Source organism: Phocoena phocoena, chromosome 12, assembly GCF_963924675.1.
Source record: "Phocoena phocoena chromosome 12, mPhoPho1.1, whole genome shotgun sequence".
NCBI lineage: Eukaryota > Metazoa > Chordata > Mammalia > Artiodactyla > Phocoenidae > Phocoena > Phocoena phocoena.
Genome location: NC_089230.1, coordinates 88383240 through 88400852, shown reverse-complemented (window position 1 = coordinate 88400852; position 17613 = coordinate 88383240). Strand labels below are relative to the sequence as shown.

Below are 17613 nucleotides of genomic sequence, written 5' to 3'. Positions count from 1 at the left end.
TATAGGAAAAGATGAATATAACTGGTAAACAGATTTGGAATTATGGAATGAGAGGTTTGGAAACTGTGAAAAAAAGCAAAAACCCAAATGGAAATACTAGAATTGTGGGGAGAAAGGAGTTAATTTAGTCTAGCTGAGCACTTCTTATCTTTCATTAGTGGATGTAACATTTCCAGGTAACGAAAGAACATGGGGAACCTGATACAATCTCCTTGTGCATATAACTAAACCTCCTATAAAGGAGACTAAAATATTTCTTAAGGAGATAGTATTTATCTATAAAACCCTCTAACTGATAGCCTTATTTTAGAATTGTTTCTAATTTACAAACCTACGATTCGTGAGACATGACTTCTTGCAAAATATCATCTAAATTATGCAAAGTACAAATGAATTATAAATAGAGAGGGTTCACAAGCTGAAATCTCCCTGCTGTGTGCAGACCTCATTTAGAAATCTCACCTATCACTCTGGGAAAAAAAGGAAGAAACTAGGAAGCCATGCAGAATGTTTCAAACTATTTTCAGCCTTACCAGTGTAACTTGACTGCTTGTATTCTTAAGATTATAAAATATTATTACTATATTAGTAATAAAATAATCAATGGATAGGATTATCAGAAGATCAGGCACAAGAAAGAGAAGTAAATTAATGATGTCAAAAAAAATCATATCTTCAGTGTGTTGAGAGAAAATAATTATAATATGGTTATGTCAGCCTGGTACAAAATTCCTTTATTTTCTCAAGAAAATAGTATTACATTTAACTGTTTATCCAATATTTGGGAGAAGTTGGATAAAAGACCCTGTTTTTTGTGTATTCTTCATTGTGAAAAGATTTTTTTTTTTAGTCTTTTTTTTTTTGTTGTTTATTAGATGTTGGGAGTAGGCGTTTATTCATTTATTTTATTTACTTTTGCTGTGTTGGGTCTTCGTTTCTGTGCAAGGGCTTTCTCTAGCTGTGGCAAGCGGGGGCCACTCTTCATCGCAGTGCGTGGGCCTCTCACTGTCACAGCCTCTCTTGTTGTGGAGCACAGGCTTCAGACGCGCAGGCTCAGTAGTTGTGGCTCACAGGCCCAGTTGTTCCACAGCATGTGGGATCCTCCCAGGCCAGGGCTCGAACCCGTGTCCCCTGCATTAGCAGGCAGATTCTCAACCACTGTGCCACCAGGAAGCCCGTGAAAAGATTTTTTTAAAAACTATTTTACTCAATTACTTTAGAGCTTGTAGAATTATTCAGATTTTATACTTATTATTGAATCAGTTTACCAACTAGTATTTTTTCTAGGAATGCATCTATTTTTTGTAAATTGTCCAATTTACAAAGCTTTCCATAATGATATATCTGATTAAATATTTGGATTTAACTGAGATATTTTTGCCTCCTCCTCCCCAGACTTCTAAAAGGAGGTAACAAAATAAATAAATTAATTAATAAAATAAAACAAAACTTTAATTCAGTGAGATAACTAGAGGGGAGAAAACAAATTTTGAGAAGCTGAAAAGATGGTGGAGGCGTGGGGACTAAATTAGCAGAATGGGAACAGAAAAAACATAAAAGTCTAATTAGAAGGCATGTTTATGAAAAACAAAGTTATTTACCTAGACAATCTTGAGATGCTCAGAACTTAAAGATATCCAAGAATGTGGTACTGAGATGGGTTCTGGAAACAGGGAGATTAGTAACACAGCTTCCCTCCCAAATCACAAATTCGGATATTATACTGACTCTTCACTCACCTCCCTCAGGCCCACAAATAAATAATTTTCAAGGTTTATTCTTTGGAGAAAGGGAATCTTTTTATGTCTTCGCCTCTAAATAGAGTCACCTGAAGTTGGCAGAAAGACTCCAAGTGAGAAAGAACGAAACATCGTTCAACTTACAGAAAACTGAGATACTGAATGGAACAGAAGAAAATTAAAACAAATCAAAGCTATAATAGTCTTATAGACATAAGAAAAGTTATTTTATTTATATAAAACAAGAGAATATCATGAAAATGTACAATTTAGACAACTGAAAATTCTCTAGACAATTACAAATATAATAAAACAAAAATTCAACACTAGTTTTAAGATATTAAATGGGGAATACAGTAGAAAATAAAAAAAATAAAATAATGGAAAATAAATAAGAGATTATGAGGAAATGAAAGAATCAATTTTGGAGATGCAATATCAAAATTTTGGACTTAGGGGTACAGAAACATAAAACAGAAAAAAATTCTTAGTGACATAATACAGAGACTACCTAAAAATTGAAAGGCATGCTTCCAAATAAAAGGGTTTATCAAGAGATATCGACAAGATATGAAAAAGAATACAACCATGGGGATGTAAATTGGTGCAGCCACTATGAAAAACAGTATGGAGTTTCCTCAAAGAAAATCAAAAATAAAATTACCGTATAATCTAGCAATTCTACTTCTGGGATTTTATTCAAAGGAAATAAAAACACTAAGTCAGAAAGATATCTGCACCCCATGTTCACTACAACATTATTTACAACAGCCAAGACATGGAAGCTACCTAAGTGTCCATCAATGGATGAATGGATAAAGAAGGTGTGGCATATATATATATATATATATATATATATATATATATATGCATATATATATAAATAAAATGAGATTATATATATATAAATATATAAAAATATTGTTCAGCCATAAAAAAGTGGAATCTTTCCATTTGCAACAACATGAATGGACCTCAAGGCATTATGCTAAGTAAAATAAGTCAGACAGAGAAAGACAAATACAGTATAATCTTACTTATATGTGGAATCTAAAAGAAAAAATCTAAAAAAAAATAAAAATGAAACCAGATTTGTGATTGCCAGAAATGGGGGTTGGGGGATGGGTGAAATGGGGCATAGTGGTCAGAAGGTACAAATTTCCAGCTGTAAAATAAGTAAGTCCTGGGAATGTAATGTACATGGTTACTATAATTTATGGTACTGTACTGTACATTTGAAAATTGTTAAGAGTAAATCTTAAAATATCTCATCACAAGAAAAAAATGTAACTATGTGTCGTGATGAATGTTAACTAAACTTTCTGTGGTGATCATTTCACAATATATACAAATATAGAACCATTATGTTGTACACCTGAAACTAATATAATATTTCAATGATATTTCAATTTTTTAAGAAGAATATAATCCTCAAAACTTTCAATATAGTGAAATTTCAGTACACCGAGACAAAGAACATAAAAAAGAAGACTTTAAGAGAGATGATCCCATGCAGAATATAAAGAATCAAAAGGTAGCCTATTACATATACAATTCTACATTATTGCATGACTTCCTTTCTTTTCCCTTTATCATATATCTCATAGATTGTTAAATCAGTACTGGGAGTATTACACAGTCATTTCTACATCTGTGTTTACTCTTTTGCTCAAAGAGCCAATGATGCCATGTATAATCTTGCACCTATATTACTCATCATGTGGATGAGACACATGTGGTGGGAAAGCTAGGTCAAGAAGTATATACATTTATAGTATTGATAAATATTGCAAAATTGCTCTGCTCAGATATTATAGTGATTTCCCATTTCAACATCAATAGATAAAATCAGCAAGTTGTCAAACTCTCAGTTTTGCCAGTCTTATAGGAGAAAAAATATATATTTATTGTGCTTTTAAAAATGTGTTTTGCTCTCATTATAAGTAAAGCTAAGCATTTTCTCAAATATTTAGTAATACTTTATATGCCTCATGTACAATTTTCTTTTGTTGTTTGCTTCTACGAAGTCTTCACAGGTAGACATTTTTGCTTTTCATGCAGTTAAATTACCAGTCTTTTCTTTGTGGCTTCTACCTTTTGTTGGTAACTATAAAGACCTCTCTCAGCCAGGTTCATAAAATAATACATCAACATTTTTGTGAGTTTTTTATCATTTCAATTTTTATATATAAAATGTTTATTGATATGAAGTTAACCCAGAGTATGTACTAAGATACAAACCAGTCTTTTTTCCAGATGACAATTCTGTTGTTCAGCATCAAATATTGAATAGTCCCTATTTATCCTAAAGATTGACATGGCAAATTCCATTATATGCTAAATTCTCTGCATATTTGGATTTATTTTTGGACTTTGCATTTTGCATATATTTTGACTATCAATGCAATAATACTATGCTTTTCATTATTGAAGCTCTATAATATGCTTTAATATCTGGCAGAGCTAAGTCTCTACCGCACCAACCTGCACCATGTGCTTTTTTTAGAGTACACCTGGCTTTATTTGTCTATTTAGTTTTCTATGTGGAACTTAAAATGAATATAAAAGCATTGTTCTTATTTCATTGAAATCTTAATAAATATATAAAATAATATGGTGATTTGAAATCTTTAATATGTTAGGTGTCCTCTCCATCAACATGGTATATTTTTAGAAATTTCTTTCCAGATATTGTGTTTGTAAATATACTGTGGCAATACTTAAAGTTTTCTCAACTTAGAACTTTAATGCTTTTGTTAATTTTAGTCCTAGGAATTTTAACTTCTGTTTATATAACATCTTTTTTTTTCATTGTATCATTTAGTTAGCTCTTATCTGTATTTGAAAGTCATTTATTTCTTTTTAACATATTAATCAATTAACACAATTCTGTTACTGAAAACTGTTTTGAAAACATTACTATATGTAATATAAGTAAAAATCATTAAACCACATTTGGTTTTTAAAACTCAGATTTGTTATTTAAATCTTGAAATAAGGTCCTAACATCCTCAATGGATATAGAAACAATAGTAGGTATTTAACAAAAGCAGACTTGAAACTGGAGCAGTATGGTAAGAAAAATACTTTTGATAAAGGTTTCCTTAGAGATACAGGATTTTCTTTTCTCACATTAATCATTGTAAAATTACAACAATAACTAATAATGAATTGATTGTAATTAATATATTGAAACATCTTCTGTCAAAAATATAATCCACTACTTCTTGAAGGAGAAAAAAGAGAATTAAAGTAAATATTGGTTTGCAATAACAGTTCACAAATACATGAATCACTATTCATTTACAAAAAAGTTCACTGGTACATATTAAATGTTTTAAATGTATATGTTTAATGTAGTTAACTAAACAGAAATGATCATAAGCTTTAAAAAAATAAAGACATTCAAATCAAACATCTCCTTTTTTGCTGTGACTTCATCTTTTCTTAACCATGATTCATATTATCTTATTTCATTTCACAACTCATTATCCATTCTGTCAGTATGTCCTTTTCTCAAACCTAATAATACATATAATGAACATAGATGATGACATTGAAAAGAAACAGTGCATGTCAGCTCTTTCTCAAGTTGTGCACCATAGACCAATTGTCCTTGAAGGGGCTTCCTCTAATTAATTACCTTCCCTTCTTTGTAGAGCAATCATATTGGCAAGAATTGATTGGGCGTGTAAGACACTTCATTTAGTTGGTAGAAAAATCTCTTAATTAAAATAATTTTACTGCTGGTAAAATTAATGCACCCCATGAAAATTTACCAGCTTGATTGTAATGTTCCTCTTCAATTATATTTTATGAGAGAAAAAGAAAGATCTTAACAGCAACAAGAAAAAATAGGAATTACATAAAATATGTAATTCTATTTACATACTTAAATCTATCCTATATTCTTTTTTTAAAAAAAAACTTTACTGAGCAAAGTTGCACTGCTGAATCCTGTACTGACATTAAAAAGAATTTAGGCGGTTCTGCTTAAATATTTTTTTGACTATTGAGCTTTATTGTACTGGCTTCTTTCACTTGGGACAGTCCAGGTCACTTAAATTCTCACATGTGGAGGTCACATAATTCTTATTTTTGTGATAATTAGATATATTCATTAATTTCTGAACCTAGATTCATTAAGGGATAATGACTAGGTACGCTTTCATTACTTTGATGATAATTGCTCAGGGCTGATTTATCCATGAGCAATTTTGACTTCATATTACCCTTATGTCCTAGAAAATATATGTTATACCACTGCCATTCATAAAATAACTACGTTTGCTCAGAGATGATTTATCCACTAGCAATTTGATTTCCTATTACTCCCCCTATTTTTCCTAAAAACACTATTTGCTACTTTATTGTTGTGAATACATTCCCTTTACCAATTTTTAGTTTTCAAATAAGTTTAATGTTTAAAATTAAGTGAATGTATATATTCCATTATTCCTACTTTGAGACAAAGGGAAATCAAAATATAAAAATGATGCAGTCACTGGGGTCCATGAACTGATTTGGCTGGTAATAGAAGACTATGTTTCTCACTCTGCACATTAAACGTATTTTAATGGAACCTTAAAGATCTGTGTCCACCTCACTACAAAATTCCAGTTTGGTTGTTTCGTAGTGGAAGTCTAGCAGTAGTACGTTTTAAAAGTGTCTTGGGTGCTTATACTATGTGGCCAAGGTTTAAAAACGACTGAGCTAACACAATCCCTAAATTGTCCTGAGACCAGATATTTCAGGTAACTTCTCTAGTCTCAGTTGTTGTTCTTGTTTGTTTGGTTTGATTGTGTAATTTGTGAAATAGTAGGTATTCATACCAGAGCCTCTGAAATTCCTTTCTGCACTAACATGACATAATCAACAAGTTATTGCTCTCTTCTTTCACTTCTGGTCTTGAGTGTGATTTGCTTAATGAATCACTATTTCTGTCATTAGGGTTGTTAACTCTCCCGCACACCATCTTATGATCATGTTGAAATAAATTACCATGTCTTCTGTTTAAAAGGCTAATTTGTTAGTTTACTTCAAGACTGTTTTAATGTAATAGTACACTTATAAGTGCAGCTGTTGTCAATTGAATAAAATTAGCCATTGGTTGAGAACAGATATGTCAAATCTACTAATTTGCTGATTGTTGATAAACTATAATGTCAAAATATCATTGACAGAGGAAATCTTCTTTAAAATAATTAATTGAAGTACTGTTCAATTTCAAGAATTTGGATCAATTTGCTTGAGCTAAGTCAAATAACATTAAAAGATTAATCAAACAGAAAATTATGCTCATCAAAATAGATTTTGAATAGGAACTGCCATTGTATGAAACAATTAGTAATATATTTAACTAAATATGTATTGTAATTATTTTATTTCAAGAGTCAAAGCCAGAAAACTAGGCTTCATCTTGACACGTCTGGTGCTTGCTCTTTGTATACAATCCATAAAAGGACTTTCCATCACCTCACAATATGACTACAACTAACTCTACCATTTTTTCCTTCTCCAATCTATTTCTCCACCTGATCTTCTTTTAATTTTTTTTTAATGTGTCAAACTCTACAAGTATTTTAACCCCACATTTTAGTTTGGAAATTACTTTCTTTCCCAAATCTTATTTTTACTCTTGCTCTCAGAGTTTCAGCCAGGACTTCAAAGGACCATCATTTCTTAGCGTTTGTTTTTGTTTTTGTTTCTTGCCTAATGTGCTTTATAGGAGTCTGATTGACATACAAAAAGTTGGAGATATTTAATGTGTACAACCTGATGTGTTTAGAGAAAGTATACACCCGTGAAGCCATAAACACAATCAATGTTGTCAATTTATCCATCACCTTCAAAAATTTCCTCCCACCTGCTCTGTTTTTGGCATTTTTTTTTCCCTTTGTGGTGAGACTATTCAACATAAGATCTGTCCTTTTAGAACAATTTTAAATATACAATGTGTTATTGTTAATCGTAGGCTCTGTATTGTACATATTTCCAAAACTTGTATAATTGTGAACATTTGAGCATTTTGAAACATTGTTATTTATAAAATAAAATTCCCTCAATATAGAATGCTCTCTTCTCCAACTTCTCTACCATGGCCTTACTGTATTTATCTCTGTTACTTTTTTAAAAAATTATTTATTTATTTATTTTTGTCTGCGTCAGGTCTTCATTGCTGCGCGTGGGCTTTCACAAGTTGTGGCGAGCGGGGGGTACTCTTTGTTGCAGTGTGCAGATTTCTCATAGCAGTGGCTTCTCTTGTTGTGGAGCACAGGCTCTAGGGCACACAAGCTTCAGTTGTTGTGGTGCACAGGCTTAGTTGCTCCGCAGTATGTGGGATCTTCCCAGACCAGGGCTATGAACCCATGCCCCCTGCATTGGCAGGCAGATTCTTAACCACCGTTCCACCAGGGAAGTCCCTATCTCTGTTACATTTTATCATAGAAACTTTATCTGACCTCCCAACCTACTCTCCCAATTGCCCATATTTTCTTTTCTTTTCTTTTCTTTTTTAAACAGGTTCTTTGGTTATAAGTTTGCATAGAAAGATGTTTCTTTCTGTAGGAACATTTTACTTCAATTTACAATTATATATTTATCATTGTGAGTATTTTCCCAATAAATTCCTCCAAAAAATAGTTAGATCTGTGAGAGTAGAGGATAATTCTAGATTTTTTCAGTTATATATCTTGTACCAAGCAGAATTCCTGGGATGTAGTAGATGATAAGCATACGTATGTCTTTTAAAGGAACACATCAGAGAATAAGAGTATTAAATTCATTTTTACTTTATTTTGTGTTTTGAGATATAAAGTATTTTGTGTGATTGGAAAATGAATACTTACCTAGTAAATTTTGAACTGACTTAAGCAAATTAAAAAAAAAAAAAAACACACGCTTTAATTGAATTACCTGTAAATTTCAATTGCCACACGTATTTTAATTGAGGAGGACTTGCAACTTCAGCCTGAAAAATACCATGGCTGATGGCTCCACAGTAGCAGGCGTACAGATGAATTAAGCAAGCATTCTTCACAAATCGACATGAATTTCTTGTGCACCCTGGAGTGCATATATACTAAAAAAGGAAATAATAAAATTGATTAAAAACTGAAATATATTTGATATATAAACTTTTGCTTATATAAACACACAGCTAATTTCTAAAACCACCAATTTAAAAAAAGTCTATAGAAGACACATAATATACCACTCTTCTTATTCCTTCTATTCCTTTCTCTTCTCTTTCTGTAACATCTTGCCTCATGTTCATGTTCATACTGCCTATGTGATATTCTTTTGGCTTTGACTCACTCCTTAACCTACAATGTTTCCTTATGTTCCGTCTGCTGGGTTATAATTTTTTTCACACATGAAAAATAATCATGGTACAAATTATGAGATGCATCATCTAAAACATCAGTGGATCACTTAGATTAATGCAATGAAATACCAAGGTACTGTTTAAGTTTGTCAGTTTTTTAAAGGTATATTATTTGAAAATATTTTAATATAATCAGGGTGTATTTTCTAATAATATGATTTATCTGCAGTAATCTCTAGTATCTTCAAAGACAGAATTCATATCTGGTTATATCCACAATTAAATTAATTAAATTTACACAATTTTAAGTCACATTCAAGCTATCATTAAGTTTTAATACATGCTACTTTACTGAGGTCTTAGGATGACATAAGTCAATAAGATAAATTTAAGCCCTGGAGACAGACAAGGGCCATATATTCTGTTTAGGACATATCTTAAGCCATTTCTAATTCTCCTAGTTTCAAATGAGCAAATCCCCACCTCCCCCTACATTTGGCAGAAGGAAGCACAGCTGAGTCATGAGGCACAAGGACTCACTAGCATCTAACATTTCCTTTAATGCAATTACTGTACTAAGCAAGCTTTGTTCTAACTGTTTCAGGTCATGATGGTCTTCTACCTGGATTCACAATAGAATTACTAATGGCTACACAAAGTATGAATCTTAAAGTATGAATTTTTATATAAATTAGTACAAGACCATATATCTAACTGAAATCAACACTAAAGACTAGAAACAATCTGAAAAAAATTATCATTTCATTATACTGAGTGGCTACCAAGAGAACACCATTTTGTAATAAATTTCTAAGACTTGAGATCACTGAAAGTTTTAATCCATAATTTTTATACTAAGCCACAGAATTTAAACTCTCCAAATGGTATTAGCCAACCTTCACTATCAGTGGATTTGTGATCTTCATTGTGATAAGACATATGAAGGCCTAATAAATTTGACTTCATGACTGTACAAAATAAACTTAGCATAGTAGTATATGGTTTGTATTAAGAACCATATTCCTGAAATGAAGAACAGAGCTGCAGCTGACATGTCATGAGAGAGAGAAAAATGGCGTTCTGTTGTTCTAAGCCTCTGAAGTGTGCGTGTGTGTATGAATATGAATGTTTGTAGGGGATTACCACAGCATAACCTATCTAACACACTTATCAAAAGTTTTCTCTATCTAGAGGTGAGACTAAACTCATTTGCTGAGGTTTGTTTCAAACATGAAATATCTATAATTGTATTAAGTTGGTTATAATCTTATAAAGTATGTAGCTCACATATCTGTAAGAAAATTAATATTACATTTATTACAGTAAACTATAGGTGTTTATAAATTACTCATAAAATATACATGGAAAAGCAGTGTTAGTCTATCTTGTAGGTAACTGCCCAGTTTATATATAAAATTTAAAAACAGCAAACAATTCAGCATTTGTAGTATTTCTTTTGGAATTGAGTGGGGTGTCAGTGGTGGGGATATACAAACATTCATTTGAAGGTGAACACATATCTTATTGTTGACAGTGAACTAATTAACTACCACATATTAGAAAACTAAACTTGAATTAACTTTGAACTTTCATAAGGTTGTAAAAGCATAATTTTGGTAAGCAAGCAGTGAAATTAAGACAATGAGAAGTGGTTTTGCAATGACAGTAAAAAGAAGCAAGAGAATCAAGAAAATTGTCCATAAAAAGGAAAGCAATCTATTTCTTATATCACATGTCAGTATATGTTACATCAGTAAAAGCATATTTTGCAATACCAAAGTTTTGTGACTTTTACTTGATTGACAAAAAATACATATTCATAGTACTTTTATAACCCTAACTAACTGATTTAACATATCATGTGCTGAAAGCATTTGATGATGCTTTCTTAAGGCTTTTGTTTTTTATAAAGGGAAAAAATTTTGATTGATAGTATGAAGAGGATTTAAAAACAACTCTAGATGTTGAGTTATTTTAACAGCTATATTTCTTAGGCAAGATAATGATTTCTTTTAGATATTCTGCTTCCTGTGCTCTACAAGCATTTTAAACTTCTTTCTTTCAAAGAAATTGTATCCCCAAATCATGGCTCATACCTATCTTACTACATCTGTATTCCCTGATGGTTCTATGTAAGCATTTATGTCAGGGTTTAGAAACTGTGTTAAAAATATAGAATTTTTTTTCTTTACATAATGAAGATACTAATAATAAGGATACCACATCTCTCTCCCTTTGCCTCAGTGCTGTCACTCTCTCTCTCTCTGTCTCTCTCTCTCTGTGTTTGTGTGCATGTGTGTGAGAGAGAAAGAGAGAGACCATTTTGCCTTATATATGTTACCATTGTTCAAATGAGTTCAAAAGCATTGTCTAATTCATTTCATGTGAATTTTCAACAGCCTTGATAAAGAAAGGCCATTTATATTTTGTTCTAAACTTCAGATAAAAAGACAACAATTATGAGATTTTTAAAAAGATCATACACTTCAGTTCTCACAACGCCAGGACAGAAACATATATAGTTGGTTTAAAATCATTTTACTTTATTTTTTGTCTCCTCTTTATTCTCCAATAGAAATGTTATTGGTACAAGTCTTAATCAGTTAACACTAAAGATATATAATCACTAGAAATCGGAAGCGTAAAATGTTATGAATCTGAAATTTTATTGTTTTTGTCACAACCCCTCCTTGCAGTACCATTTCTTTCTCACTCATTCTTCTTGAATTAGTACTAAAAAATCACTGATATTTTATTTATTTGTAAAATATCATATTGTACCTAGTTTAAAGAAATTTAGTGATTTTGAAAAAGCAATGATGAATTCACACAGAAAAGAGTTCAAAAACATCCAATGATATGCTGCCTACAAAAGGCTCAATTTAGCTTTTAGGACATACACACAGTGAGAGTGAAGAGATGGGGGAAAATATTTCAAGCAAGCAGTAACCAAAAGAAAGCAGGAGTAGCTACACTTATATCAAACAAAATAGACTTCAAGCAAAAATTGGTCAAAAGAGACAAAGAGAGTTATTGTAAAATACTGAGTCAATCCATCAAGAAGGTATACCATTCATAAATATACGCCCAACACTGGAGTAAATATATAAAGCGAATATAAAAAGAACTAAAAGGAGAAATAAATAGCAATACAATAATGCTTGGAGACTTTAACACCCCACTGTCAACAATGGATAGATCCAGACAGAAAAATCAATGAGGAAGCTGTAGATTTGAAAAACACTATACTTCAAGTGGATCTACCAGACATATACAGAATATTCCATACAATAACAGGAACACTCTTCAAAGTGCACATGAAACATTTTCTATGATAGATCATATATTAGGCTGCAAAAAAATTTCACCAAATTAAAAAATAATGAAATTATATAAAGTATCTTTTGACCATCAAAGTATGAAACTAGAATCAATAACAGGATAAAAGCTGTTTTCCACAAATATATGGAAGCTAAACAACACACTCATGAACAACCAATGTTGTTCATAAGAAGAAATCAAAAGGTAAAATTTTAAATTCCTGAAACAAATGAAAATAGAAGCACAAGGTACCAAAACTTATGGGATGCAGCAAAAGCAGGTCTAAGCAGGTCTAAGTGAGAAGTGTATAGGAATAAACACACAAGTCAAGAAAAAGAAAGATCTTAAATAAACAGCCTAACTTTATGCCTCAAAGAACTATAGAGTAAAATAAGAACAAAAGTAACAGAAGAAAAGAAATAATAAAGATTGCAGCAGGTATAAATAAAATAGAGAATCAAGAAACAATATAAAAGAAGTTCTAGCCAGAGCAATTACAAAAGAAAAATAAATTAGATTCATCCAAATTGGAAAGGAAGAAGTAAAACTGTATCTGTTTGCATATGACATGTTATATAAGGAAAATCCTAAAGACTCCACCAAAATACCATTAGAAATAATAAGCAAATTTAATAAAGTTGCAGGACACAAAATCAGCATACAAAAATCTGTTGTGTTTCTATACACTAATAATAAATTATCATAACTAATAAAGAATATCCCATTTTCAATAGCATCAAAAGTAATTAAATACTTAGGAATAAGTTTAACCAAGGAGATCAATACCTGTATGCTGCAAACTATGAGATATTGATGAGAGAAATTTAAAAAGACACAAGTAAGTGGAAATATATCCTGTGTTCATGGTTTGGAGAATTAACATTATTAAAATGCCAGTACTACCCAAAGCCATCTATGGAGTCAATGCAATCTCTATGAAGATTTCAAGGGCTTTCTTTCTTTTCTTTTTTTTTTTTCCAGAAATAGAAAAATAGTCCTAAAATTTGTGTGGAACAACAAAAGACCCCAAACAGACAAAACAATCCTAAGAGACAAGAATGAATCTGGAAGCATAAGAGTTCTTAATTTCAAACTATACTACCAAAATATAGTACTCAAAACAGTATGGTAATGGTATAAAAACAAACAGACCAATGGAAAAAAATTGAGAGCCCAGAAATAAACCCATGCATATATGGTCAACTAAGAATTAAAAAAGGATCCAAGAATATTCAGGGGGGGGAATGATAGTCTCTTCAATAAATCAGGCTGGGAAAACTGGATATTCATAAGCAAAATAATGAAATTGGACCCCAATATTTACCATTCATAATACTTCACTTGAAATAAGTTAAATATTTAAATATGGCTTAAAACAAGCAAACAAAAACTCCTAGAAGAAAATAGAGGTAAAAATCTACTTGATATTGGTCTTGGCAACAATTTCATATATATGATCCCAAGTGAACAGTAAAAAAAGCTAAAATAAACAAGTGAGACTACATCAAATAAAAAAGGTTCTGCACAGCAAAGGAAACATTAAACAAAAAGAAAAGACAACCTTTGGAATGGGAGAAATGTTTGTAAACCACATATTTGATAAGAGGCTAATATCTAAAATATATAAAGAACTCACACAACACAATACCTAAAAAGCAAATCAAATTTTAAAAATAGAAATATTACTTAAAGAGGGGAGAGATATGGGAACATATGTATAACTGATTCACTTTGTTATAAAACAGAAACTAACACACCATTGTAAAGCAATTATACTTCAATAAAGATGTTAAACAATAATAATAATATTATTATATATGACAGGAAAAAAGAAAAAAAAAAAAGGAAATGTTACCTGAATAGACATTTTTACAAAGAAGATATTCAAATAGCTATTAAGTACATGAAAATGTTTTCAGCATCACTAATCACCAGGAAAATGCAAATCCACAACAGGATTACACATCTGTGAGGATGTAAAGAAAAGGGAGCCCTTGTACACTGTTGGTGGGAATGTAAATTTGTACAGCAACTATGGAAAACAAAATAAAATTTCCTAAAAAATTTAAAATAGAACTGCCATGTCATCATGCAACTCATTTCTGTGCATATATACAAAGGAAACAAAATAACTATCTCAAAGAGATATGTACACACCCATGCCCATTGCAGCATTATTCATTACAGTGGAAACATGGAAGCAACCTAAGTGTCCATTGATGCGTGAACGGACAAAGATGATGTGGACTAATATATATATACATATATATTATTCAACCATAAAAAGAATATATATAATATAAATAGCATATATTATACATAAATAATAAATAATATATAATGAACATTATACGATTTTATATATAATATCATATAGCATATATAATATTATACATGATCATTTAATATCTATATTATAATATATATAACCTCATAATATTATATGTATAATATGATTGCATATCATTTATTATATGATAAAAACATGTAATGATTATATGTATAATATATTATATAATAAAATATAGTATATGTTATATGTAATTACTTTAATTATGAAATAATTATTATATATTATATATATATTAATTATCTATATAAAATTATACATGACTATTATATAATTAATCTATATATAATATATACTATATATAATTATACTTATATAAGTTATATATATATCATTGATATAGTATATATTATATAATAGAAGATATATATAAACAATTATATAAAATTAATAATTCATATTAATACTATTATTTATATAGGATATTATATTTTATATGTGATATAATACATCTCTTATGTAATTATATATCTGATATTATTTTATATTATAATATACAACTATAATGCATAATAACATATAATTATAGTATAATATATAATATAATATATCAATATATAATATATATAATGTAATTATAAATAATATAAAATTCTACATATGATTATATATACTATGATTATATTAATATATATCATATTATATTATTTATAACATATACTATATATACCATATATATCACATATACATATCATAGATGTTATTATATATCACATCATTTTATATTAATATTATAATATATATTATATTATGCAATATATATTATATAATGTGTAATATATTATACACATAAAAATATATTAATTTATTATACACATATACATATATTTAATAGTATATATTATCATACTATGTTATATTATTGTATTAATTATCATATAAAATATATTATATGATAAACGTTATAAATATCATATAAATTATTATTAATGATATAATACAATATTATATAAGCAATACAATATATGTAATATATATGATGTATTATATAATTACATATTAAATATCATGTATCATATAATTATATATTATATATCATATATAATATGTAAATAATTATATATAATTATACATAATTATATATATTATCATATATGCCATGATATATATTGTTATAATATAATATTTTATAATGTAATATATTAAAATATAATATAGTGTAAATAATTATATTTAATATATGATATATGATATACAATATATAGTGTAATATTGATAATTTATGTATAGTGTTATTAATAATATATTAATTGATTAATTATATAATTATTATATTAACTAGTGTTATTTTTATAATTTTATATTAATAATAAATTATATAATATAGTTTCTAATATATATTAATATAACAATACATATATATTATTCAACCATTAAAAAGAAGGAAATTCTGCTATATGCACCAACGTGGGTGAAATTTGAAGACATTTTTCTAAGTCAAATAAATCAGACAGGGAATGATAAATACTGTATGAGCTCACTTATATGTGGAATATAAATGAAAAAAAATCAACAGGGTACTCAGAGATACAGAGGTGAATGGTGATTGTCTGGTTGGGAGAGGAGAGGAAAATGCGTGAAGGTAGTCAAGATGCACAAACTTCAAGTTATAAGATGACTATGTTCTGGAGATGTAATTATGTAATGCGCTCTATGGTGGCTATAGTTACCAATATTCTATTGTGCATTGAAAGTTGCTAAGTGAGTTGATCTTCAAAGTTCTTACCACACAGGAATTGTGAATATGTGAGTTAATGGATGTATTAACTAACCTTATCATGGAAATTATTTCACAATGCAGGTATTCCTTGTTTTATTTCACTTTACTATGTTTTTACAGATACATGTTTTTCACAAATTGAGGGTTTGTGGCAACCCTGCATTGATCAAGTTTATTAGTGCCATTTTTCCAACAGCATTCACATACTTCACATACTTCATATCTTTGTGTCACATTTTGGTAATTCTCACAACATTTTTAACTTTTTCATCATTATTATATTCGTTATTGTGAACTCAGATTCGTGATCTTTGATGTTACTATTGCAAAAAGATTATATCTCACTGAAGGGCCAGATGACGGTTACCATTTTTTTAGCAACAAAGAATTTTATAATTAAGGTATATACATTGTTTTTTTAGAAATAACACTATTGCACAATTAACTGACTTCATTATAGCATCAACATAACTTTTATATGTACTGAGAAACCAAAAATTTGTGTGACTTGTTTTATTGCAATATTCAGTTTTATGGCAGTGGTCTGGAAACAAACCCATAATAGCTCTGAGGTATGCCTGTATATACGTGTATCAGGTCATTATGCTGTACATGTTAAACCTGCACAATGTTATATGTCAATTATAAGTCAATAAAGCCATGAGAAAGTATGCTTACACATATTTTACTGTTTGGGAGTGAAGAAAATTTTAACTTATAAATAGTATATAGTACATATTGTATAAATAAATTACATAAATATATATTTATTAAGTATATAAATATAAATTTAATATAAACATATGTGTAAATATATAATAAAATTTCACTTTACAGATGTTTACTTAGTAGGAGACATTTCCTTCCCCTTCTTAAATGTATAAATTTTATTAAAATTATTCCATATCAGAGCTTCCCTGGTGGTGCAGCTGTTGAGAGTCTGCCTGCTGATGCAGGGGTCACGGGTTCGTGCCCCGGTCTGGGAACATCTCACATGCCGCCACGGAGCGGCTAGGCCCTTGAGCCATGGCCACTGAGCCTGCATGTCCGGAGCCTGTGCTCCGCAACGGGAGAGGCCACAACAGTGAGAGGCCCACGTACCGCAAAAAAAAAAAAAAAAAAAAAAAAAATTCCATATCAGTATTATAAATGAGTA

The 17613-nt window shown here is 29.7% G+C and overlaps 1 protein-coding gene across 1 annotated transcript in view; it reads right to left on the bottom strand.

The window, feature by feature from the left end:
- EYS (eyes shut homolog) overlaps positions 1-17613 on the bottom strand; it is a 1660061-nt gene that overhangs the window by 1520353 nt on the left and 122095 nt on the right. The window contains 1 exon segment of the mRNA XM_065888819.1: positions 8655-8820. Within this exon segment, the coding sequence (XP_065744891.1) occupies positions 8655-8820 (166 nt within the window).